The sequence below is a fragment of the Mesoplodon mirus genome, assembly GCF_964341445.2.
Source record: "Mesoplodon mirus genome assembly, chromosome: 11".
Classification (NCBI taxonomy): domain Eukaryota; kingdom Metazoa; phylum Chordata; class Mammalia; order Artiodactyla; family Ziphiidae; genus Mesoplodon; species Mesoplodon mirus.
In genome coordinates, this window is record NC_138987.1 from 99,838,507 (window position 1) to 99,861,856 (window position 23,350).

Sequence of the window (23,350 nt, forward strand, 5' to 3'; positions counted from 1 at the left end):
CTGGTCCCTGTGACATGGCCCCCTTAGTCTTGGGATGCTTCCCCTGCATTCAGCACAAAAAAATGTCCCAGGCTCACCTTAACACTTTCCTTGCCCCAGACCTGGAATCATTCATTTCTCCAGGGTGCCCTGGTTTCTTCAAATGGGGATTGGTACTTAGAAACCAGCATCTGGGAGCTAGGGTGTCATCACCGTTTATAGGCCATTTCAGGGGACAGACCTAGGGAATAGTTTTCAGACATGAGTCCACAGTGACATTTCTGTATCAAAATCACTCAGTCATTTTACTTGACCTTATGTAGTATCTGTTAAGTTGCAGTTTGATTTCTTATCACATTAACATAATTACTTATTTGCTCTATCCCAAACATACTTAAAATAGTTTCAAAATTATACCAGTATTCTGGGACTTCCCTGGCGGTTCAGTGGTTAAGACTCTGCACTCTCAGTGCAGGGGGAACAGGTTCGATCCCTGGTTGGGGAGCTAAGATCCCACATGCTGCACAGCGTGCCCCCTCGCCAAAAAAATATACCAGTATTCTAACAAGAAACTACTGATTGAATTCACTTACATGCATTTATTTTTTGCCTTTAAAGTACCCCACTAAGGATATGTGGTCATTAGTGATATAAAGTCACTTTAAGTCAAGCTTTTCTCTGTGTGGCTATGTTCGGAGTTTGACAGGGAGCTAGGCTTTCAGTTTTTGTTTTGTTTTACAGTTTGCTAAAAATGTCCACATCTGTATGGTTCACCTCTGTCCCTCTTCAAACCGTTCCCCAGTCCCAAAGGTAATCATTTTTATTAGCTACTGGTCTATTCCTCCAGTGTTTCATTATAATTTTTTTTTTTTTTTTTTTTTTGCAAAGATGAGCAAATATTTTCCCCCCCCCTTTTTTTTTCTTCTTTTCAGTACGAGGGCCACCCGTTGCGGAGCACAGGCTCCGGACGCGCAGGCTCAGCGGCCATGGCTCACGGTCCCAGCCACTCCACGGCATGTGGGATGTGGGATCCTCCCGGACCGGGGCACGAACCCGCGTCCCCTGCATCGGCAGGCGGACTCCCAACCACTGCGCCACCAGGGAAGCCCTCCCTTTCCTTTCTTACATTAAAGGGAGCTCAGTCAGCTTTGACTTCCCGGCACGCTCTGGCAACCACACCTCACCAGTGCACAGGGTGGTCTGCGTTCCTTCTGTTAGCTGCATGGTTGTCTGCTGGGGGAGATAGGGTAGCTCCTTCAGCCAGTCTCTCTTGAAACGCAGAATATTACAGATAACCTCACAAGGACTGTCCTTGCGCCTATGTTTGGTTTGTGGAGCTGTACTTCAGGGGAGATGCCTAGATAGGGGATTGGGGGTTAAAAAGTAAAAATATGTCCACTTTGTTAAATATTGTCAAATTCCCCTTCCACAGGAGTTGTACTATTCTGTGTCCGACAAGCGACATGTAAGAATGCTTGTTTCTCCAGAGAGCAGTCAGACTTCGGGATTTTTGCCAGTTTGATAGGTGAAAACCTGGAGCACTTTAAAAATACAAATGCATATGTTTTCCCACTAGAGATTCTTATTCAATAGTTTGGGCTGGGCCCTGACCATATATATATTGTTTAAATTGCGAGTGGTGATTTTGTTGCATAGCCAGAGTTTAGAAACACTGTTCCAAATTGCTGAATTTCTCTTGCTGTTTCCACAAGTGGTTTAAATGAGGCTGCCAACACTGGGTATCATTATTTTTTTTCTTTTAACGAATCTGTTACCAGCCTTTCCTTTTGCCTCTTTTTTCTGTTCTTACGTACTGGTCGCCTCCTGGCCCAGGCCTCTGGGAGATGACAGAACTGGCTTTGTGGTCTGCAGGTGTCTGACTTCCGGGAGCAGCTGCTGGCATGTGCCGGGGTGGAAGCTGAGCGCGTGGTGGAGTTCTCCTGTGGTGAGGACCCATGCCCAGGGTTTCGGGGCGGGGCCTCGTGCCACAGTTCAGCCGTGTGCTGTTATCAGGCCCGGGGGCTGAGGCCACAAGAGGGCAGCTTCCTTGCGAGCTCCCCATCTCCGGGCTCTCCTGCTCTGCATCCCGTGTCTGCACGGAGAGACCTGGGCATCGCCGAGTTGGTCCCGTGTGGAAACGGGGTGGGGGGCGTGTGTTGTGAATTGCTCTTCCTAGTCTGGAAGACAGGGTTGGGGGGATGCTCTTCCTGGATTGTGCCTTGCGGGACAGTCGACTCCAGCCTCCCTGGGTCTCGCCAGGTCACGTGATCCCTGCAGACAACATCCTGCCCCTGGTCATCTGCAGCGGGCCCTCCAACCAGCAGCTGGAATTCACGTACCAGAAGAGAGAGCTGCCTCAGATGGTCCGTACCAGGCAGCCTGCCTTCCCACGGCCTTTGCGGGGGCAGGAGGCAGACTATGGGCTGGGGGCACCCTGCCCAGGGCCGAGCATTCAGGCGCTGGGCTCTCCCATCACAGCTGGCACAGGGTGGGCAGGATCTACAAGTTTACCACGGAAGGTCTGAGCCGTCTCCACCCTCACGCCTTCGGCTGCTGAGGACGTTTTCTTTAAACGAAGCTCACGAGCAGGCTGCTCAGTGCCTTTGGTTCTCTTGCTGTCTGGCTTTGTGGGCTCCGCCTGGGCAGGAATGCGGGTGTTGGGGGCACACCTCTAGTGGCACGCCTGGGGTTTTCAGTGCCTGATTTGTCACAGACGGGGCTTAATCCCCACAAGGATGCTGGGAGTTGGAGAAAAGCGGACTGAGCGGCATCCCACAGTGGGTTTTAGCTCTGGTGTGCCAGCACGGTGGTGTGTCACAGATGCTACCAGGCACCAGAAGCATCGTCGGGTGTGTGGTAGGGAGGGTGGCACGTTCTGCCCCGGGGGAGCCACCTGACCGTGCTCCCCCGAAGTCACCCGTGGGTCGCTGTACGTGGCTTTGAGCCTTTTGGGGGGGCTTCAGGAATGGCTCCGTGGCAGTTCCTTGTCTTCCCTCCCCAGATGGATGAGACAGGTCGCATCCTCTGTAACCTGTGCAACGTGGTGCCGGGAGGGGTGGTCTGTTTCTTCCCCTCCTATGAATACCAACGCCAGGTCCACGCCCACTGGGACAAGAGTGGCCTGCTGGCCCGCCTGGCTGTCAGGAAGAAGGTAAGTGACTGCTCAGCTGGACTTCCCACTTGAGAGGACGGTGGCACCCGGAGCTCCTCCTTGGATTTGTGTGCAGGGGCTTCTGCTAGTTCCTGACCCCTGCTTCCAATCCCTGATAACCATCCAGGGGATCTCCCCAAGGGCCCTGGCCCTGTGGGCTTCTCCAGTCCCCAGTCTGGAAAACATAAGGCCAAGAGCGACCCAAGACCCAGGCATTCTGAAACCCTTTTCTGGGAGACATTATATGTTTACCTTCAGATATTTCAGGAGCCCCAGAGAGTGAACCAGGTGGAGCAGGTGCTGCTGGAGTATTCCAGGTGCATTAAGGTAAGAGGTGTAGTTCTGAGGCCTTGGGTCCAAAGGGCACGTGGCGCTGGCAGCTGAAAGTACCGTGGTTGGCATCCACGCTCTGGCTCTGCAGCTCTGGGCTGGGTATTTCCTGCAGCACTGTGGCCAGGCAGGGGGCATGGTGACCGGGGCCCTGATGCTCTCCGTGGTCGGAGGGAAGATGAGTGAAGGCATCAACTTCTCTGACAACCTTGGCCGGTAAGGGGTGGGCTTCCCATCTCCCGCGGCTCTGACACCCACCCATGTGGTGCCTTCTGAGTCCACACCCGGGCTGACTGCTCAGGCCCGTCACCCGCGAGGTGCACGGATGCACCAACTCTGAACTAGGGCCTTTGGGGCCAGGTGGAAAATCAGGCAGCCCCTAACTTGATCAGGACTCAGTTCCTTGGTCTAGACTGGATATCTCCGCTGAGAAAACCCTCTCCAGATGGTAGGGACGAGGGGAAGGAGAGGTGGGAAGGAAGTGGAGTGGAGGTGTGGGTGAGGACGGGCCCCTTGTCCTGGGCACCGCCCAGCTGCCGTGACTCATGTGTGCCTCCGCCCTAGGTGTGTGGTCATGGTGGGCATGCCCTTCCCCAGCATCAGGTCTGCAGAGCTGCAGGAGAAGATGGCTTACCTGGACCAGACCCTCGTGAGTACCGCCAGTGCCTCGGAGGACGAGGGGAGGGGGCGCCCCACGACTGTGACTCCCCCTTGCCCCGGGACGTGTGTATCCTGTTTGCTCCAGAGCGATGGGACGCCCCTCCACAGCCCCTGAGCTTCTCCATGCCATCACCTCTCATGCTGGCTGCTGTGCCCGTGAGGCCCACGGGTCCCGCTCCAGAGCCCAGCTGTGTCACTGTCGCCTAGAACACTAGGAGGAGGCGAGAATCCGCTCTGACAGGTCACCTCCTTTGCCCTTCCAGCCCCGAGCCCCGGGCCAGGTGCCCCCTGGGAAAGCATTGGTGGAGAACCTGTGTATGAAGGCTGTCAACCAATCCATAGGTGAGCCTGGGCTGACGCTGCTGGCGAGATGGATGGCTGGAGAGTGTGGCGACAGGAAGGAGGGATTTCTCCAGCCCGAGCGCTGAGCAAGGGGAGGGGACACAGTAGAAACGCACTGTGGGGGGAGGCAGGTTTAACTCAGAGCCCCAACCTCTGTCCCCATCCAGGCAGGGCCATCAGGCACCAGAAGGATTTTGCCAGCATCGTGCTCCTGGACCAGCGGTATGCCCGCCCTCCTATCCTGGCAAAGCTGCCGGCCTGGATCCGGGACCGTGTGCAGGTCAAAGCCACCTTTGGCCCTGCCTTTGCTGCTCTGCGGAAGGTCAGTCCTGCCTTTCTCTCTCGTCCCCAGAACCTCCCACCCCCCACCCCGCCCTGCCCCCAGCCGGTGTCTCGCTGTCTTTCCCTCTCTCTGCAGTTTCATCGAGAGAAGTCTGGCTCTTGCTGACAGGTGGCTGCACCACTGCCTCGTCACCAGGCCCTCCTTTCACCCCACCCACTAGAAATGTTGTCTTGGGCCTGGAATCAGTGGGCTGCCGGGACCTAGGAATAGGTGGAGAAGCCAACAGGAGAAAATGAGGCTGATCCTGAAGGAACAGTGCCCTGCCATTCCTGGGCCCGTCCCAGGGCAGTTGCCCTCCGTAGAATTGAGCCTGTCTTCCACTCGGCATGGCCCGGAGTCCAGCTCCCTGACCTGATTCCCGGCCGGCCTTTGTGAGCGACTGTGGAGGCCGCGGCATCTCCGCCCTTGCTTGCTTCTCAGTATCCACATTCTCAGAGGTGAGGTGGGGCAGGCCCTCCCTCCCTCTCCTTTCTCACTAAAAGTAGCTGTTCTAGGCCTTTCACCCTCTCCCGGGAACTAAGAGCATTCCCCCGGGGCTTCTGCTCACCCTAACCACCTTCTTGTTCTGAGTTGCTAAGAACTGCTCCCCGCTCCCGCCCGCTGGCCGCACTTCTTCCTGCAGGCGGCTCCTGGGCTCCTGGCCCTGCAGTCCTCCCGGGCAGGGGGCCCCTCCCTCTCTCCCTCTCCACCACCACCTGAGCCCATGCCGCCTCTTCCCCTGACATCAGCAATTATGCCGAGGGCCATCAGGCTCTCAGCGAGGCTATTTTTAGCGACCCCATGCATGCCTGTCACTGAGACATGTTTTCCTGCGTGGAAATGTCCCTCCCTCCGCTGGCCCCTGCTTACCGCACCTCTCCCTGCCCCTGCCACCCGGCCTGGAGGGACATCATCTGCGTTTTGTGCAGCTGTGGTCTCTTAATTAAAAGGGCGCTGTTGGTTTATGCTCGGTTCTTGCATATCACACTTCTTTATTGACTCACGTACTGTTTCGCGGCAAAGCGTCTCTAGGGAAAAGGCGTGCGCGCCGGCCAAGGAGGTGGGAAAAGGCGTGCGCGCCGGCCAAGGAGGTGGGTGAGGCACAGGCAGAGAGCGGCCCCTGAAGCAGCTCCAGGCACCGGAGCTGGCCAGTCCTCCGCGACCCCCTTCCCTCCCGGGAGCCTGTCCGTGATAAAGTCGGGGGGCTTGGGGAAGGCGGAGTGAGCCCCTAGGATTCCCAGTCCTCCTCGTCCTCCTCTCCTGGGGCTGGCTGCAGGGGAGGCAGAGGCGGGATGGAGTCCGACATTCGGGCAAAGGCCCCTCCCGGCCCCTCGCTGGCCCCCGACCCAGGTCCTTTCCCGGAGATACCTGGGAGGGCAAAGGTGGAAGGTGAGGGGCTGATTTGGGGTACCAGTCCACCCGGGCTCTAGAGACTTGAAACGGTGAGAAAAAAGGATGTGGACGACCTCAGCCAGGGAGGCCGCCGGCGTCGTGCTTCCTACCTTTGCGCCTCATGGCCAGCTTGTTGAAGAGATCCGACATCAGGTCTCCACCTTGGCTGGTGGCTCTCACTGCAACAGGAAAGCCATGGGGAGAAGATGAAGGGACCGGGGGTGGCCCAGATCCAGCCTGCCTAACACCCTGAGGGCTCCATCAGTGTCCTCTGCGCTGTCAACGCACCTGGCCCCTCCGCAGCCACGAGGTCGCCACGGCTCACACCCGGCCCCTCCATGGCCATGTGTCACCACAGCTCTTGGAGCTTTGGTCAGTGCTCATAAGAACACAGGTAACCTCTGAGTCACAACAGTCACAGCTACCCTGTGAGACAAGGGCACAGACGAGCAGCCTCGCTGGACAGATGAGGAATCTGGCCCAGAGAAATCAGGCAATTTGCTTGGGGTCACAGTGCAAAGCTCAGAAGCAGAGCTGGGACTCAAATCTCAGGACTGGACTCCCAGGGCATTGCTGCTGTAGGCCCAGGTGTGGTATTTATGTCAGCCAGGGGGATTCACAGCTGACGTAATCCAGAGTCTCAGAGACCTAGAGAAGCAGGACTTAGCCAGGTCTCCGTCCCTAAAGCTATCCCAGGTCCCTGCCCATTTCCTGGACACCTGGCAGAGTCTAAGAAGGCTCTTCCAGTTTGAGTGGCTGAGGCTGTGTCCCCTACGAGCGCAGAGAGGAAAGCTCCACTGAGCAGGCCCCAGGAGCAGGAAGGAGCCCGCGGCCCGGGCGGCCTGCACCCCGGGCACAGCAGGGCCAGAGCCCCTCCCGCGGCGGGTCTGGCCTCACCTTGTTTCTGCTCCTTCTGCTTCTTTTTCTCCAGCTTGCGCTCCTCGACGCTGCGCAGCTTGGCCTTGCCGATGCCCCCGGCCTGGCGGATGGACTCCAGCAGAGTGGCCCGGCCACTGGAGGGGTCAACCACTTCCTTGGGCGCTCCCTGGACTGGGGTGGGAAGGGTGCAAGGAAGAGAGGCTGCTCAGGCAGGGCCTGGCCTGCGGCCCAGAGGCGGCCCTGGGCGGTGTGTGAGGAAGGGCTCTTCCTCGGCAAGGCGGCAGTGGTGAGGTGGCGCCTCGGGAGACTAGGGGCCTGGACGCTGCCTGCATCCGCCCGGGCTCAGCCGGTCCCTCTCCAGCCCCACCTGCTTTAGGTGCCACGCTGCACAGGTGGACCCTGGGAATCACGTGTGCTGAGTGTCTGAACTTAACACAGGAGCCAACGGGATTTCTGTGCCACTTCTGGGTGCTGGAGATGGACTGGGAGATACAGGAGTAAAACCGAAATCCTACAACTTAAGGGCCACGTGGATACTTTGTTGCTGTAGTTTTCCATGTCTATTAGTTGCCCCCTTTTCCCCGTTGGTTTAAGGGGGAATGGGGGGCCCAGGGCTCCCCCTGTCCAGGCTCCACAGACATGGTTTGAAACTGCTATGTTATGAACGCAGTAGAACAATATTTTGAAATTAGAACTACCCTGAAAATCTAGCACTTATGACCACTTAACTAAGCTACAGAAAATCCTTCAGGGATCCAGAAATGAGGGGCACCCTCAGAGAAAGCAGACCCCCCTCTCCACCCCGCGTGCCCTATGCCGCTGCTACCTGAAGGAGATGCGCCACCGCTGTCATCCTCCCCGGCTGGCTGTCCCAGCGGGGCCACGGTCTGGGCTGGGGGCGGAGGTGGGAGAGCGCTGACCAGCAGGGCCGGAGCTGGTGGCGGCGGTGGCGGCGGTGGGGGTACTGCCAGCACCCCATCTTCTAGGTGGGAAAAGCGTGAGAAGGTGCCTGCGGAAGAAAGTGGCCAAGCCGGGGTGCTCCCACCCACGTCCGTTTCCAGCCCTCGGCTCACCGGGCTTGAAAGGCTCAGCCACCTCCGTGTGGAAGGCAGGCAGCTCTGGAATGGTGCCAGGGGCCGACGGGGCAATGCCGGGGCCTAGATCCGCACTGTACATGAGGTCGTCGGCCACGCCCGGCAGGTCGGGCAGGTAGGACGGCACATCGATCTCAGGCACTTGGCCCAGGTCGGGCACGTAGAAGTAGTTCTCTGGGACCTGTGGGACCGGGGGATGTGGTGGGCCTCGGGCAGCCAGCGGCCTCGCGTGTCCCCGCTACAGCCGGACGGGGTGAGGGCTCAGCAGGCCCTTGCGCATCCCCGCTACAGCCGGCCGGGGTGAGGGGCTCAGCAGACCCCTGGCCAAGACCACACGGCAGGACCACGTCCCCTCCCCCACCCAAGCATCATCCCTCTCCACCTGCTGCTCCAGCTGCTCTCTCTTGCTGATGGACAATGGGGCATCGAACAGCTTCTCCTCCGTCTCTGCCCCTAGCATCACATGGGTCTTTGTTACGGCACCAGCCAGGGGGTCCAGGAAGACATACTTTTTGTACCTACAGAGGAGGGGTGGAGGTCAAGAGGTCAGGAGATCCGGCATCTGTTCTAGGCCCTGGACCACCTTTCCTACTTCATCAGGGCCACCATTAGTTTGTACCACGGCCTCCCAGGCCTTACCAGGCAAAAGCAACCGGTCAGGAGCCTCCTGGCTCCCGGGTTGCAGACTTCTGCTGCACCCAAGTCTGGTGCCCCTGGCCCCCCACTAAGCCAGGCCAACCCCCCGCCCCCCCGCCCCGTCCTTACAGGTTCTCCGTGGTGTTGAAGAGCAGCAGGGAGCTGACAGAGCTGATGTTGCTGGGGAGACCCCCCAGCCCCTCCTCGGCCTCATCTTCAGGCTCCGGCTTGGTGCTCACACACACGGGGAAGTATTTCAGCTTCTCCTGTGGTGGGGTGACGGGAAGTGACCAAGGGATGGCGGGTTTCAGCACCAGGCCAGAGTGACCTCCCCCACTGCAGTCAGAGTCCTCTTGGGGGACAGAACCCTCCCCAGTGCCCCGGTCACCCCCGTCAGACCTGTAGGGCTAGCTCGTCCAGGGGACGGTGCTTGCTCTGGACCCTGTGGCGGGCACGCCTCTGCAGGCCAGGGTCCTGGGCCCCCGTGAAGATGGAGCTGTACTCCTGCAGGCGCTCCGGGGCAGGGTACTTGGCACTGGAGAACACCTGTGTACACGGGGAGTCTGAGCACTTCCTCAGGGGGCCTGAGAAGCTCCAGACAGCCTAGGTTTGGGCAGGGGAAGGCGTCCCGGGCAAGAGGAAAGCTTGCGGTGAGGCTGGAGCAGGGAGCTGGCAGCCTCGGAGGCGTGGGGAGAGGGCAGGGAAGGGGGTTTCCGGGGCCACCGACCAGCCAGGGGGACAGGGCCACACACGCTACCTTGATGGCTTTCTTGCTACCCTTGATCTTCTCAATCTTGGCCTGGGCCAAGGAGACCCTCTCCCCGATGGCCTGCAGCTGGCTCCGGCTGAGCTCTACTCGCTGGGAGATCCTGCCCCCGGAAGAAAAAAAGTCACAGGGGCTGAAGGCTGCTCCCCAAGCCCCGGCAGCCTCCTGCAGCCCTTCTGCTTTTAACGGCAAACCTGCGAAGCCAGGGGCCCGGGTAAGGGCTCCTGCCTAAATTTTAGTGTTTGTGTGGGTTTGTTTTGGCAGTGCCCCAAAACAAGGCGTGCGGGATCTTAGTTCCCCGACCAGGGATCGAACCCGCATCCCCTGCAGCGGGAGCATGCAGTCCTAACCACTGGACCGCCATGGAGGTCCTCGGGTAAGGGCTCTTAAAACACAGCAATACCTGCTCTCAGGCCCGATCTTAGAACTGCCCAGGTGACCCCTACCAGGACCATCCAAACTGAAGTGTCTAGGAACAGACTGTATTAAGTTCCTTGGAGCTCTAGGTAGGGATGGGCAATCACCTTGGCCCCAAGTTGGCACCTGTACGTGCCACCTGAAGGGACGTGGTTCCTGCCTGCCGGGGTTCTCAGCCTCAGGCCCAGGTGAGCAGAGGCAGAATCGTCATGACTTACATGGAGGAAACCAGAGCTCAGCAAGGCTGAGTGACAGGCAAGGCTGGGCCTGAATTCAAGTCCTGGAGCTGTCCACAAGGAACTGCCCGGCACGTAAGAGGCAGCTTTTGGTAAATCCAAGTCCCCACCGTGGTTCTCATGGTTGTGGTCAGGCTGCCTAGGGGCTGCCACTGCCCCCTCCCCACATTACGGCGCCCTGCTACACGCCTTGAACATGCCACACACCGCCTTGTCATGTGGCCTCTGCCGTCTCCTCGGATACCCACACGACTGGTCCCTCACTTCACTGAGCCCCTCACTGAAGCCTCCCTGACCACGGAACCTAAAGCTGCACCTGTCCCTTTCCAACCCCCAGCCGGTTCTTCCGTTACACAGAGCCACCTGTCACCACAAGTCTCCTGTGCACTCCTAGGCTAAGGGCTTTGTTCCCCGCTGTGTTCCCAGAGCCTGGAACAGCGCCTGGCGCCTGCAGGGGTCCCTGTGCAGTTACTGAACGGCTAACACCACGTGCCCCAAAGGTAAACGCACATGAGCCTCCCTCGCCTTAGTCAGCGACACGAGGGGCTTCTCACTGCACCACTGCACGGGGGCTCCGGCTCCCCCGCCAGGGCGTCCTGCGCCTGAGCGCTCCCCTACCTCCAGGGACACCTGCCCGTGGCCACCGTGTTCCACATCCACAGTGGTGGTCACATCTCCACGTTCACCGGGCCGAGTGAGCACACAGTGAGGCACGAGAGACGAGGCAGAGGTGCAAGCTCAGCTCCCAGGGAACGGCCAGAGGACACAGTGAGTGGATGGCCGAGGAGCGCCGCGGTCCCTGGGGTCAGAGACCACGCGGCCAGGGAACTCTAGGATTTCTTGAACGGTTAAAGTGAACAGTCAAGACTCTGGCCCAACCTTCTTAAACCACCCCTACTAACTTTAGAAGGTTTTAGCCCCCAGAGAACACACCTGATCGGCCAGCTTCACAACCCAGGGGTCTCCACCCCTGATGAAGTCTCCTTGGTTACTCCTGGCCCCTCGTGTGCAAGGGCTCGGGGATGCAGGGGCTGGCCTACGAGCAGGGACCCAAACCAGCTTAGTTTTCCTTGACAGGCTGGTCTGAGTCGGGCAGCAAGGCAGACAGAACAAGAGGCACAGTTTCCTTCCGGGAGAGATGCAGAACCAGCAACCTGTCCGAGCCCCAGCTTTCCGGCAGGGAGACCAGTCTCCCTGCTTGCACACAGGCCAGTTCCTGTGGCTCCAGGCTCAGCCCTACGCTGCCCGGGGCTGAAGCAACCTCACAGTTATGTAACCGCTCCACTCAAAGGTGCCATGGAGGGTGGGAGCAACGTCGAACTGGAGCCAGACACAGCCAGCTCTGTCTGGGTCTTCCATCTGATTTCTCCAAGTTACAAACATCAAGCTTAACAATGAATCCTGGCAAATTTCCAGAATGGGTTATTAAATAGAGGGTAGTGAGCAATTTGAAATGGAAGAGGCGGATCCCCGGGGCCAGCACTGTTCTAAATTCACAGCATTTCTTTTTTGACAAGGTTATTAGACTGGCATATCAGGGGAAAACCTTAACACACAGTGCAGCTTGAGTCAGCAAGGATTCTGACGGCTTCTCACAAAATCCCGTGGACAAGATGGAGCTGTGGGGGCCGGAGGAGAGCACATTTAGAAAAAATCAGAGCCAGAGAACAACAGCGCCCCAAAGGCACGGCTGAAGAATGCACTGATCTCAGCCTTGAACTAAGGTCTGTGGCAGGGCGCCTCACACTCATGCGACGCTTGATTAGTAAGCTGGGGGTATGAAATGGGGAGGCCCCAAAATGGTCTGCACGACGGAATCAAGACTCACGGGATCTTGAAAGGCCAGGGGGCCAGAAAAGATGAAACTGATAAGGAATGAATGTGAAGCTCAGCATTCAGGTTTAAGAAGTCAAGGGCACACACACAGAGGATGGAGGTTTAGCAGGAGGTTTCGGTTACCTGTGAGATAAAAGCACGTGAAGCAGCTTGGAAACTAAGTGAGATCTCAGAGCGCACGGCTCCTGACATCTTTCCCACCTTCTGTCAATAAATAGGGAACGTCCACTCTCCTGGAGGCACCACAGAGAAAACAGAGCTCATCGATGCCAGGCGCCCACCTCGTCCACAGCCGTGTCCCCTTCAAACCAGTTCCACATGTTAAGAGGACTCTGAAGTCCCTTCTAGACCACAGGGTCTGTCTGATTCACAGCTGCATCTCCAGCACCTGGGACAATGCCTGACATGTAACATACTGGCTGAATACAAAATGACAAGCTAACGAACAACCAGAGGAGGGTGATGGTGAGAAGCTCACATCACACGAGATAACTGAAGGACGTTCTGGCTAAAGATGAGATGACTCCGAGAATATGAAAATCCCCTTCAGATATCAGAAAGATCACAAGTGCTGTCAGGTGGAAAAGCGATTAGACTTTCTGTCACCCCCGAGAGTGAGCTGCATTACAGCCGGTGGGAGGAGTTACACGGAAACAGACCTCAGCTTTGCATAAGGAGAACTTTCTCATAAACAGCTGCATGGCTTTGCAAAGCAATCAGATTCCAGCTGGATGCCCACCTGTCAGGGATGCTCCAGGGGAGATTCCTGTGTGGGACAGGGGAATGGAAGATGGGATTTCCAGGGTTCTTTTCTTATCCAAGAGCCTAGGATGGCTAAGTAATGCCCTGCTTGTTGACAAAGCCCCCAGGCAGCCCAATCTCAGGCCAAGGGTGAGAAGGAGGTTTCAATTTGTGTGTCATCTCTACCGACTGGCAGCAACAATGGCCTGGAAGGCAGTGCTAAGAAGGCCTGCTGGGCTGCATGGGGGCTGGGACCAAGAGCCAGGACAGATTAGCAACACCCACCATGAGCGGGGCTGGTGGCAAGAGGGCGACTTGTTTGCCGCTCCTTATCTAGAGCCCCTGGCTTGGTGGCTGGCTTCAGGCAGGTCAGTTTCCAGGCTCATCACTGGAGCCACGTCCCTATAGCATGTCACCAGGACACCAGCAGGGAAGGAACTGGCTCAGTCAGTCTGCTGAGAGCCTGGGACAGAGATGCATCAGATAACACACATCTGCTCTCAAGGAGATAAACAACTACAACGTCCCAAAGACCTGGGGACAGCAGCAGTGTGGCCTTCAGCCAGTCACTTAACTGATCTATGTCTCACCTTCTTCAGCTGAAAAACAGGAATTGTAACTTCTATATCGTGGAATTGCTGTAAAGGTCAAAGTGAGAGACTGGATGTCTCATGAGCTGTACAAGCCGACATGTCCCAAGAACTTGGTCAATATTTACCTTTACCACCCACAGATGAGGAGGGGTGAGGGGCTCCAGGCAGGGCTGAGCAGACACGGAGAAAAAAGTTCTAGATGAGGAAACAGCACTCTGCAAGGGAGCACCACGGAGGGTGGAGTGCAGAAGGCTCCTCTGGCTGGGGCCTGGGGTGTGACGTGGTCAAGGTCAATGACGCACCTAGGGGGCCAGGACAGTGCCTGGGCTCCGTGTCCCCACCACCTCCAAAGCTGACCCCCATGACAGTGTGGGAGGGTTTCCTAGGAAGCCGCAGGCCCAAGGCCCCTGCAGGGCTGCCACACCCTCCAATCATCACACCAGTCAGCTGCTGTGACAGGGCCACTCCCCTGGCCCTAGCTGCAGCTTCTCCTCCCCTCGCCAGCCCTACCCCCGCACCCCCCAGCCGGTCCCCTGAACAGCTCTTGCTTTCCCCTTTATCTTCTCCACTCACTGGGGTAATTAAGAATGATCTGCTAATTATGCAGGCAGCTGATTGAGGCCTCCTAACCTTGGAAGGCACCAGGTGCGGATCAGCGGGGAGAAGTGGGGGGGGGAGCGGGGAGAACGGAGGAAGGGCCCAAGGAGGGGAAGGAGGAAGTGGGGAGGTGAAAGGGGAGGAAGCGGGGAGCGGGGGAGAAGGGAAGAGGAAGGAAGGAGAGGAAGGGAAGGAGCCTCGCAGAGGCCGAGGCTGGGGCCGCCGGGGAGGGCAAGCGGCAGCCAGCAGCCCCGCCCACACACCGTCACAGTCTGCCCTGCCCCCCACCCCCGCTGCCCCTCTGCCCTCTTGGAAGTCCTGTGCAGCAGGGGACGCCTCTGGGCGGGTACCCTGGGGCTGGCTTCTCCCAGGTGATGATGGGCAGCTGAGGGCAGGTCTGCTAGGCAGGAGGACAAGCCAGGGAGGAGCTGCAAGGAGCGGGTCCCAGTGCCCGCGACGGCCCTGCCATCCTCTCTGTCTCCGCAGGCTCCGCCCACCGGGCCGAGCAGGAGGAAGGAACCGGCTGGGGACGCTGACCTTGCACGCGCTCACCTGCCTGGGGGCACAGGCTCCGTGGGGCTGAGGGGCTGGGCCTGCGCCTGAGCTGGGGGGAGAGGCGGGGAGCAGAGACGTCAAGCATTTCTTCCCCACCCGCCGCCTCTCCTTCGCGAGAGGAACACGTTCAAGGGGAGAGGTTCCACGCTGGGGTCACATCCCGCGGCAAAAGCCCGTGAGAACAGAGGCGCCCCTGCTGCAGGATGGGGGGCGGGGCTCGGCACTCCCCACTCTCTGTCGTCCCGGCTCCTCCCTCCCCTTCATCCTGTTCCCAATCTGTCGTCTTTCCTGTCGTTATTCCATCTGCAGCGTCTCCTATCCGCCCTCCCCACCTGCAGCCCCCCTGGACCGCAGCCTCCCCCGCCCACAGCGCGGCTCCCCTCCCCGTCCCAGGACGGCTGCCTGAGGAACCTTCCCCAAACGTTTCTGTCCCATCACTTCCGGCTCAAGAACCTATCCGGGCTCCCAAAACCCTGGGCTCAAGCTCAAAGCCCCATCCAGCCTGGCGAAGCCCCACGGCCCTGACTCACACGTCCCAGCTCTCCCCTCAGCCACACCCTCTTGCCCACTCCTTCCACCAGGGACCGTCCCCAGCGCTGTAGGGACGCAAAGCAGCGAGAGGAGGGCTCCCGAGGGCACAGACACACGGAAGGCTGACTTTCAGCCCCGTCCTGCAGTGAAGGAGTGGACCCTTGGGACAGGCTGCACTCAGGCACTCAGGGCCCCGCGGCCCCGGCCCCGGGGCGCACCACCCTCCAGCCAGGCCTCAAGCCTTTGGCACTCATTTCTGGGCCCCAGCGGAGGGCCCTCAGGCGGCGTTCCCCACCCCGCCTCGCCAGAACCCGCCGAGTGGCCCGTTCGCACCGCTCCTTCAGGAGGCCCTCCCTGACCATCGGGAGCAGTCTCTCTAGCATCTGCTCCCTCCTCGTTCTGTAACAGCCTGCTTCCTACCGGGACGCCACCGCTCCCACAGGCTGTAAACCCAGGGCCTGGGGGTAAGGCATGTGACCACGGTCTGAGCCAGCTGCTGTATCACCCTCCCTGCCGCCCCGGCCCCAGCCCCTGGCTCTGGGACGGCCATGAGCGCCAGGCCAGTGGGAGGGCGGGGCTTCCGAGGGAACCGCTGCAGAGGAAGACGTTCTTTCCTGCGGGACCTGAGCCCAAGTATGAACTCTGGGCCTGCTGGTTACCTTGCAAGGGCGAGGCCTGTCTGGGAATGGGGCCGACCCAGAAGCAGCGAGCAGGGACGGGATGAAAGCAAAACCAGGCCCTGATGACGGCACTTAGCCCTGCAGCTCCAAAGGCTGCTCTATGGACTGGTTACTTCTGCTTATTGGTCTGGGGAGTCTGACGATACACGTGCTGCCAGTTCTTGTCTCTCTCCTCTAGGCCCCTAGGAGCTCACACAGTTCATGCTATGCGGCTCAGAATCAGCTCAGATGGCTGTTCTCCCATCCTAGACGACGACGTCCCTGAGGACGGGAACACCATGCCACACACCATTAGTATCCCTCTGACCTGAATGCTGGGCACGTGGTGGGGGGTCAATGGGGGGACCTGGAACCCAGCGGTGAGAGGAGCCTGGACACAGGTACCAGGCTCCTGGGAGCATCCTACCATCCCTGGGCCATGCCAAGCCTATGTTCAACCACCTCGCCACTCCCTCCCCATGAGATGGCCTTCCTGCCCTCTGCTCACCCCATCCAGGGGCAGAGGAACGTGAAACTGCCCACTGGTGCCCAACACCAGGAAGGGAAAGGAAAGGAATGCTAAAAATCCAATGCTCCCCGTACAGAAAGGCAAGCATGCAGTCACAGTCTTGGTGAGGAAACACAAATATTCCTGATGGATTGTTTCTGGCATCCGTTTCAATCTCGAGGTGTGGGGTGGCCATAATCTGGGACCAATGGCTCTTAAAGGCCTGTATCCTCTGGCTTACGTGTTCCTTGGGCATATTTCGCACAAAAATTAGCACAGAAGGGGCACCTAACACTTTCTATAACTACTGATAGCAGGTTAATGGAGGGTCGGAATAGGCAGCAAATGAGCAGAGATGATGTCACCAGATAATAGGAAGGAACATTCACTGAATGCTTACTGTATGCCAGGCACTTCAATTCCTTGGCACGTTTCAATTCATTTCATCTTAACAACAATCCTCTGACGAAGGTACCATGATTACTGCCAATTTATAGATGGGAACACTGAGACTTAGCAAGGTTAAGGAGCTTGCCTGAGGTTACAGAGCAAGCAAATGGGGAAGCCAGGTTGGAGCCCAGGAAGTCTGCTCCAGAGTCAACCCCCTTAACTACTTCGGGGCACCGCCCTCGGGTACATTTACATCCGGGATAGGCGTGAGGCAGGCAGGTGCATTAGTGGGCAGCTCAGAGGCAAAAGAGTCAGGTGGAGCTAATGTTTGGACTGTGTCCAGCTGCAGATAATGACTACATTGTCTGCCCCCATTGGGGAAGGCTTCTGGGAAGAGGTGGAATTCCAGTTGGTGGGGGAGGAGACCGCATGCTGCGCATCGGGGTTCCTGGTCTGGGGTACAAGCAGGGGATGGTGTGGGAGACCTGACCAGGAGAGGGACCTGAGTCGGGCAGTCAAATACTCCAGCCTTCAGGGGTCACGGTGTGGGCACCCAGGAAGGAGGAGCTCTATGTCCCTCTCAGCTTGCTCATGGCCAGAGAAAGACAGAACCCGTATACAGGACAGAGGGTTGAATGAGTGAATACACTCAGGTCAGTGGTGGCACACAGTTAATGTGATGCAAATATTAGTTATTGCAAAAATATTAAAAATAGGTTTTACCACAATTGTAATTAACTAACATGCAATTAATCAATCAGAGTCTGTCTCTGCTGCTGGAGTATATCCTCTGGCTGGGCAGAGATGCTGCCTTAGTCATTGCTGTAACTAAAGAGAGTAGCACAGAGCCCTGCACACAAGAAGTGTTGGATGAGTATTCGCTGACTGCGGGAATAAGCGAAGGAACAGGCCCCCCAGAGGGGGGAGAGCGTGAGCTGGGAGAGCTGTACCACCACTGGGTGGACGCACCGGGGACCCAGGGGCTAAGAGGGACACGAAGTAGTGAGCTCTTATGATAAAATTCGAAGCTGGGCACCCAGCTTGGCCCCTTGGGCACAAGAAAGCCAGCTGGGTCCCCCTCAGGACCAAGAATCACCAAAAGGGGTGCTCTGAGAGAGTGCATTCTGGGATTGGAGAGATGACTGCCCAGGGCGGGGAGCAGCCTCTGATCAGGTGAGGGCAGCAGCAGCACCCACCTGCTGAAGATGTCTCCGGAGACCTTCTGTAGGTGCTGCAGGGCGTCCGCCACCTGCTGGATGGCCTCCTCTCGCCGCAGGTCTGGCTGTATGAGGGGCATCGCGTAGGTCTGATCGGCCAACGGATGCTGGGTCCCCGTGGGGGTCATGGTGCCTGGGGGTGGGAACTGAGCATCAGGACTACCCGCACACCCACCTGCCACGGGGCAAGGTGACGGGCACACAGCCCCCCACCCAGCAGTCTGCACGGGGGGGCGGGGGGGGGCACAGCACTGGCCGGGAGGCTGGGGGCTCACAGGAGCTGGTGTTCTGCTGATGCTCGTTGGGTGAACGAGGGAGGGAAGCTGCTAAGGACCAGAGACTGATGTGAAACATTCAGAGGAGGTGCAACGCTGACTGGCTGCCGGGAGGCACTTGGGACCCAGCCAGGCACCCCTTCCCTACCTCATCTCACTTCAACCTCCAAAGCCTGGATGAACAAGAAAGAAACCCTGGCTGCAGAGTGAAGAAGAGGAAAGGGTTTGGGGGAAAAGTTGCCTGTGTCAACTGCCAAACGGTACCTGGGTCCGGGAAAGCACAGACAATGTGGACTCGAGCGTCCTTCTCTGGCCCCTGAGGACCTGCTCCCGAGACGGGACAGGCAGTGGCTGGAGGCTCCAGGGTTAAGGATGTCCGGGCTCTGCTCTCCCAGGCCAGAGCTAAGGGGGGCCAGGAGGAAGGAGGGGCACATGGGGGCAGGGGACAGGAAGGAAAAACACTCCGTCGAACTGCAAGAGGGGGGCAGTCAGTCTATTTATACTGGGTTTAATTAACTCCGCTCCCTGGTGCCACCAAAGCAGCAATCACACTGCAGACGGCACTGATTTGATTGGCAAGAGAGGTATCGGGCAGAATATTAAGGCACCAAGCCCCTATAAATAGGCCTAATTGCAGCCCCTCGGTAGAAGACAGTGAGGAAGACGTTAAGCAGGCCTGGCACTGTGCCCCAGACCTGCTCTCCTAGGCACCACGCTGGGGCCCCTGGTTGCAACAGAGGTGTGGGTGGGGCTGGGTAAGTGTGGCGTGGAGGGTTTAGGGGGCTTCATTTGAGTTTCAAGTGCTGTGTGACCTGGGGTAAGTTGTTTGCCTTCTCTGAATCTCTGATGCTTTCCATTTCTCATCCTACAGACTGAGAAGTGGTTATTCTCAATGTTTCAGGCCAGTCTCCTCAGCAAGCTGGAGCTTACCCTCTGCTCCCTCTGTTGGCCTCCCCGCCCTTCCTTCCACCCAACTTGTTGCCCACCCTTCCTAGGCCAGCACTTCTCCTGATCCGAGATGACCATTCTGCTCTCCAAGCTTTTCTCCAGCAGTGAGCTCCTCAGCCTCCTAGACCTGAACCTAGTGAGAATCCTCATCAGGGCCCAGGAGTAACTCACCTCCCCACTTCTCTTCCCACCTATCAAATGACCAAAGTGGAGCCAGCTGATCCCAAACCACCTGAGGAACCTAACCCTCCGGGAACTCCATGCTTTTCAAAAATCCCCACCCCCGTCCCTCTTTGCATTTACACTGATGCAAATCTGCCTGGAGTCCTAACTTAACTCTGTACCTCAGTTTTCCCATCTGTAAGACAGAGAGGGAGTAAAAGGCAAAAAGAAGGTACTTTCTGGGCTCATCCTGTGATACATTCCTCGTGGTCAGTCGCCACACCCTGTGTGTGTGTCCATGCACGACGGGGTAGAACAGGCACAAAGCTCCTAAGCGAGGAAGGAGCAGGTCTGTTCAAGAATTAAGAAACACTACAGCTTAGTTAGCACTTTCCTCATTCTGTCTGCTGACAAGTGCTCATCAGCTACCAGGTGCTGGCCATGATCTCAACAAAGATGAAGAGCACGCTATACTAGCTGGGAAGACAGCCTGGAAAACAATTAAACAGCAGGTGATAAGTGTTCTAAACCAGCCATGAATCCAGTGCTAGGGGACGCCGAGGAAGGAGTGAGTGATAAACCCCTTCTGGGGTCAGCAGTCAGGAATAGCTCCTAGCAGAAACTGTACCTCCCTGCCAGAGACAGGGCAGGGAGAGCACCCCAGGCAGAAGGGGCCGCTGAACAAAGGCGTGTAGGGGAAGGGCAAGTGGTTTGGGCAATGAGAATGAAACCATCCTTGGGTAATTAGCAAAACAAGAGGCCAGACTGTGAAAAACGCTGAATACCATGGCAAGGAGTGTGGACTTGAGCCTGCAGGCCAGGAATGAAACCCTCAGACCTGTCGTCCCATATAGGAACCACTAGCTACGTGGGCTATTGAGCACTTGAAGTCTAGTCTAGGTGTAACACAGACAAATTGCAAACGTCCTAGTAAAAAAAGAATGTAAAATATCTCATTAAAAGTTTAAATATTGATTACATGTTGAAATGACCGTACTTTAAATACAGTGGGCTAAATAAAACACATCACTAAGTTCATTTCGCCGTTTCCTTTTACTTTTAAAGTCACATATGTGGCTCGCATAATATTTCTATGGGACGGCGCTACCTTAGAGAATCTGGTAAAAACTGTGGATTCCCCCAGAAAAGTGAACATAGAGCAAACCCGCTCTCACAATGCTGTTGATAAATTTCGAAGTGCTCGGGATCCCTCCCACGACCCACGCCCGACACCCAGCTCGGAGGCAGGCAACTGGGACCCAAGCAGGGTTAAAGCGGTGTGGGGTCCTCCAGGGGCCGGGAGGGGTGGCCGCAAACGGAGGGTCTGAGCATCCACTGCAGCTCGTTCCGAGAGCCGGGCCCTCCCCGCGAACCGACAGGGGCGGGGGACGCCGACCCTCCTACTGAGGCCCAGGCCGGCCCCGCGGGTCGGCCAGCCAGCCGGCGGCCGAGGCGGAAGTCACCGGGCCCGGGCCTCCCGCCTCGGCTCCCGGCCCGGCGGCGTCCCCCGGAGGCGCTCCCGCCTCCTTCCGTCCCCTCCGCGACCGTCCCCACCCCCGCCCCGCGCGTCCCGGCCAGGCCCGCGCCCTCACCTGCGCGATGCCCGCCGCTTCCGCTCCGCCCGCCGGGCCCCGCCGCCGCTGCCCGCTCCGCCTCCCCGACGCTCCCGGCCCCGAGCTCTGGCCCCGCCTCCAGCCGCCAGTTCCGCTCGCTCGGCGCCGCGGCTCAGGGGCCCTAGCCGCCCGCGCCTCGACCTCTCAGGCCTGAGCTCGCCGCCAGCCCCTCGGCGCCTCCGCGCCCCGCCACCGGGCACGGCCCCGGCGCCCTCTGCCCCTTCTCCCCGCGCAGCCCCGCCCCTCCTCGCGCAGCCCCGCCCCTCCCTCCGCGCCCCCTCCACCCACAGGCTCGGCGGCGTACTTGACTGACGGCCCCTTCTCTTTCAGCCCGGATTTTCTGGGATTGGGATCTGCGGGCCGAGCTCCCCGCAGAGTCCGCCCAGTGCCCGCCCCGCCTTAAAAAGTATAAATAAATGCTGGACACAGAAGGACAAAAGCTGTACGAGTCCACGCTGTGCGAGGTGTCCAGAGCCGTCAGATCCAAACAGAACCCGAACGGCGGTTACGGAGGGGGCTTTATTGTTTAGCGGGTACAGAGCTCGTGACGGTCTTCTGGACCACACTTTAGTCGGGCTCCTTTGAATCCTCTTCCAACTAGGCCTCCACTTGCGTCGCCCAGTTTTAGCGAGAATCCTGTTACTCGTTTTAGCCAGAACCTCCCCCCACCCCACCCCGCCCTCTTATCTGACCAAATGCCTCCCTCCCCCGTCCCCAGGTGACGTCCCATCCCTCACCTGCCTGCCTGCAGCAAGAATCCTAGCCAAGAATTACCCAACCCTCTCAGTAATTTTCCATCTCCCCTAATCCGGCTCCTTGGCTAAAAGTCCCCACTTGTCCACGCTGTATTTGGAATTGACCCCTGTTCTATACTGACCTCTCTTTTCCCCTGTTGCAAAGTCCTGAATAAAATCTGCTTTTACCCCTTTAATGAGTGTGCGGCTCTGGTTTTCTTTGACCTGTCAGTTTGTGATGATGACAAAATTCTGGAGATTGGTAGGGGTGATGGTTGCCACGATGTGAATGTACGTAATGCCACTGAACTGTACATTTAGAAGTGGTCAAAATGGTAAATTTTATGTTACGTTTTTGGTACGCCAAGAAAAAAAAAGCTCGATGGTTTTTAAAAAGACTTTTAAAAAGTTAAATATATAAAGCAAGCGTCTGTCCAGAGACCCTGAGATAGTCCCTCGTGGGGCCCACTGGCCTGTCTCAAAATTCTTGGCCCCTCTCTTTTAGGGTTGCCAGATAAAAATACAGGACGCCAAGGTCATTGGAATCTCAGATGAAAAAAACCAAATAGTTTTCTATTTTTTTTTAGTATAAGTATGTCCCAAACGAAGTATGGGACACATTTACACTAAAAAAATCATTCCTCGTTTATTTGAAATTGAGAATTAAGTGTTTATATTTTTATTTGCTACACCTGGCAACCCTACTCTCTTCCTAATACTCTCCGAATGTTGTCCTCCTTCCCTGCCCCGCCTCCGCGTCCTTCCCTGGGAGAGAGTGAGGTTGAATTGCCTTTTTTGATGAGAACACTCCAATGACTTGCAGGCTGTAGCACATGGTTCCCACCAATGATGGGAAGAGATGGGTTTGCACATGTATTATAGACTGAATGTGTCCCCCCGCCCCAAATTAATACGTTAACACCCTCACCCCACCGTGTGACAGTATTTGGGCCAGGGCCTTTGGGAGGTAATTAGGGTTGCATGAGGTCATGAGGGTGGGGTACCCACGACGGGATTACAGCCCTTATGAGAAGGGATACTCTCTTGCCACTACTAAGGACACAGGGAAAAGGCAGCCATCACAAACCAGGAAGAGAGCTCTCTCCAGGAACCAAATCAGCCGGCACCTTAATCTTGGACTTTCCAGCCTCCAGAACTGTGAAAATAAATTTATGCTGTTTAAGCCACTCCATGGTATTTTGTTTCTGACTAATACAACCTGCAAGCTCATTTCCCCCTCACTCCACCTGAGCAATGACTAAGCAGCTTAAGGTATCTGGACAGAAAGCTCGCAGGCTTGGGGCTCCGCCCCTCGTCCTCTGTGCGACCTTGGGCAAGTCATCCGATGGGGCCTCAGCTGCCCCATTTATAAACTGCGGTTAAGAGTGCTTGCCCTGCCTCCTTTAGAGAGCTGCAGGTAAAGGGCAGCTAAGTGCTCTGTGATCTGCAAAGTGTCCTCGAACACAAAAGGCTCCAGGATGTCTGTCTGTACATAGACACGTGCCCACATACCCCACATCACACATCCAACCTGGCTGTGTTTTCTCACAAAAGTGCTGCAAGACAGCACCCCCAGTCCAGAGCAGCCAGTTCACCCTCCAGACCGTTCACCCACACTTCATCAAAGAGCTCTACCAAATCTACTGGTGACAGGCTCATCCCAGACTTAATTTTAAAGATTTCCTGGGACTTCCCTGGTGGTGCAGTGGATAAGACTCTGTGCTCCCCATGCACCGGAGCCGGGTTCCATCCCTGGTCAGGGAACTAGATCCCACATGCATGCTGCA

At 57.4% G+C, this 23,350-nt stretch overlaps 2 protein-coding genes across 5 annotated transcripts in view; one reads left to right on the top strand and one right to left on the bottom strand.

Moving 5' to 3' along the window:
- Positions 1–5,749, top strand: part of DDX11 (DEAD/H-box helicase 11) — a 33,228-nt gene extending 27,479 nt beyond the window's left edge. Inside the window, exons 19-27 of one of the 3 annotated variants that reach the window (XM_082635581.1) lie at positions 1,852–1,924; positions 2,239–2,498; positions 2,981–3,130; positions 3,389–3,457; positions 3,576–3,676; positions 4,025–4,109; positions 4,384–4,462; positions 4,630–4,784; positions 4,881–5,041. In XM_082635581.1, the coding sequence (XP_082491707.1) occupies positions 1,852–1,924; positions 2,239–2,498; positions 2,981–3,130; positions 3,389–3,457; positions 3,576–3,676; positions 4,025–4,109; positions 4,384–4,462; positions 4,630–4,784; positions 4,881–4,910 (1,002 nt within the window). In that variant the 3' untranslated portion in view covers positions 4,911–5,041. Of the gene's footprint in view, positions 1–1,851; positions 1,925–2,238; positions 2,499–2,980; positions 3,131–3,388; positions 3,458–3,575; positions 3,677–4,024; positions 4,114–4,383; positions 4,463–4,629; positions 4,785–4,880 lie in introns of all 3 variants that reach the window. The other 2 variants (XM_082635582.1, XM_082635580.1) reach the window with 2 other exon arrangements.
- On the bottom strand, positions 5,742–21,053 carry WASHC1 (WASH complex subunit 1). 2 transcript variants are annotated; one of them, XM_082635584.1, is made up of 11 exons: positions 20,809–21,053; positions 17,811–17,964; positions 9,543–9,654; positions 9,185–9,331; positions 8,915–9,051; positions 8,532–8,667; positions 8,129–8,330; positions 7,882–8,034; positions 7,074–7,226; positions 6,287–6,355; positions 5,742–6,152 (listed from the first exon to the last, which is right to left on the bottom strand). In XM_082635584.1, the coding sequence occupies exons 2-11, from the start codon at positions 17,957–17,959 to the stop codon at positions 6,013–6,015; spliced, it is 1,398 nt and encodes a 465-aa protein (XP_082491710.1). In that variant the 5' UTR covers positions 17,960–17,964; positions 20,809–21,053; the 3' UTR covers positions 5,742–6,012. The 2 variants fall into 2 exon arrangements, with proteins under 2 accessions (XP_082491710.1, XP_082491709.1); XM_082635583.1 differs by having other exon boundaries at positions 7,882–8,037.
- Positions 21,054–23,350: the final 2,297 nt, after the last annotated feature.

What these genes read in the sequence shown, in the direction of transcription:
- WASHC1 (XM_082635583.1), bottom strand. Translation starts at nt 17,959, where the DNA reads ATGACCCCCACGGGGACCCAGCATCCGTTGGCCGATCAGACCTACGCG. An exon ending in GTAGCAAGAAAGCCATCAAG is followed by an intron (nt 9,332 to 9,542) that starts GTAGCGTGTGTG and finishes CCGTGTACACAG; the next exon opens with GTGTTCTCCAGTGCCAAGTA. An exon ending in GCTGGCCATGAGGCGCAAAG is followed by an intron (nt 6,153 to 6,286) that starts GTAGGAAGCACG and finishes TTGCCCTCCCAG; the next exon opens with GTATCTCCGGGAAAGGACCT.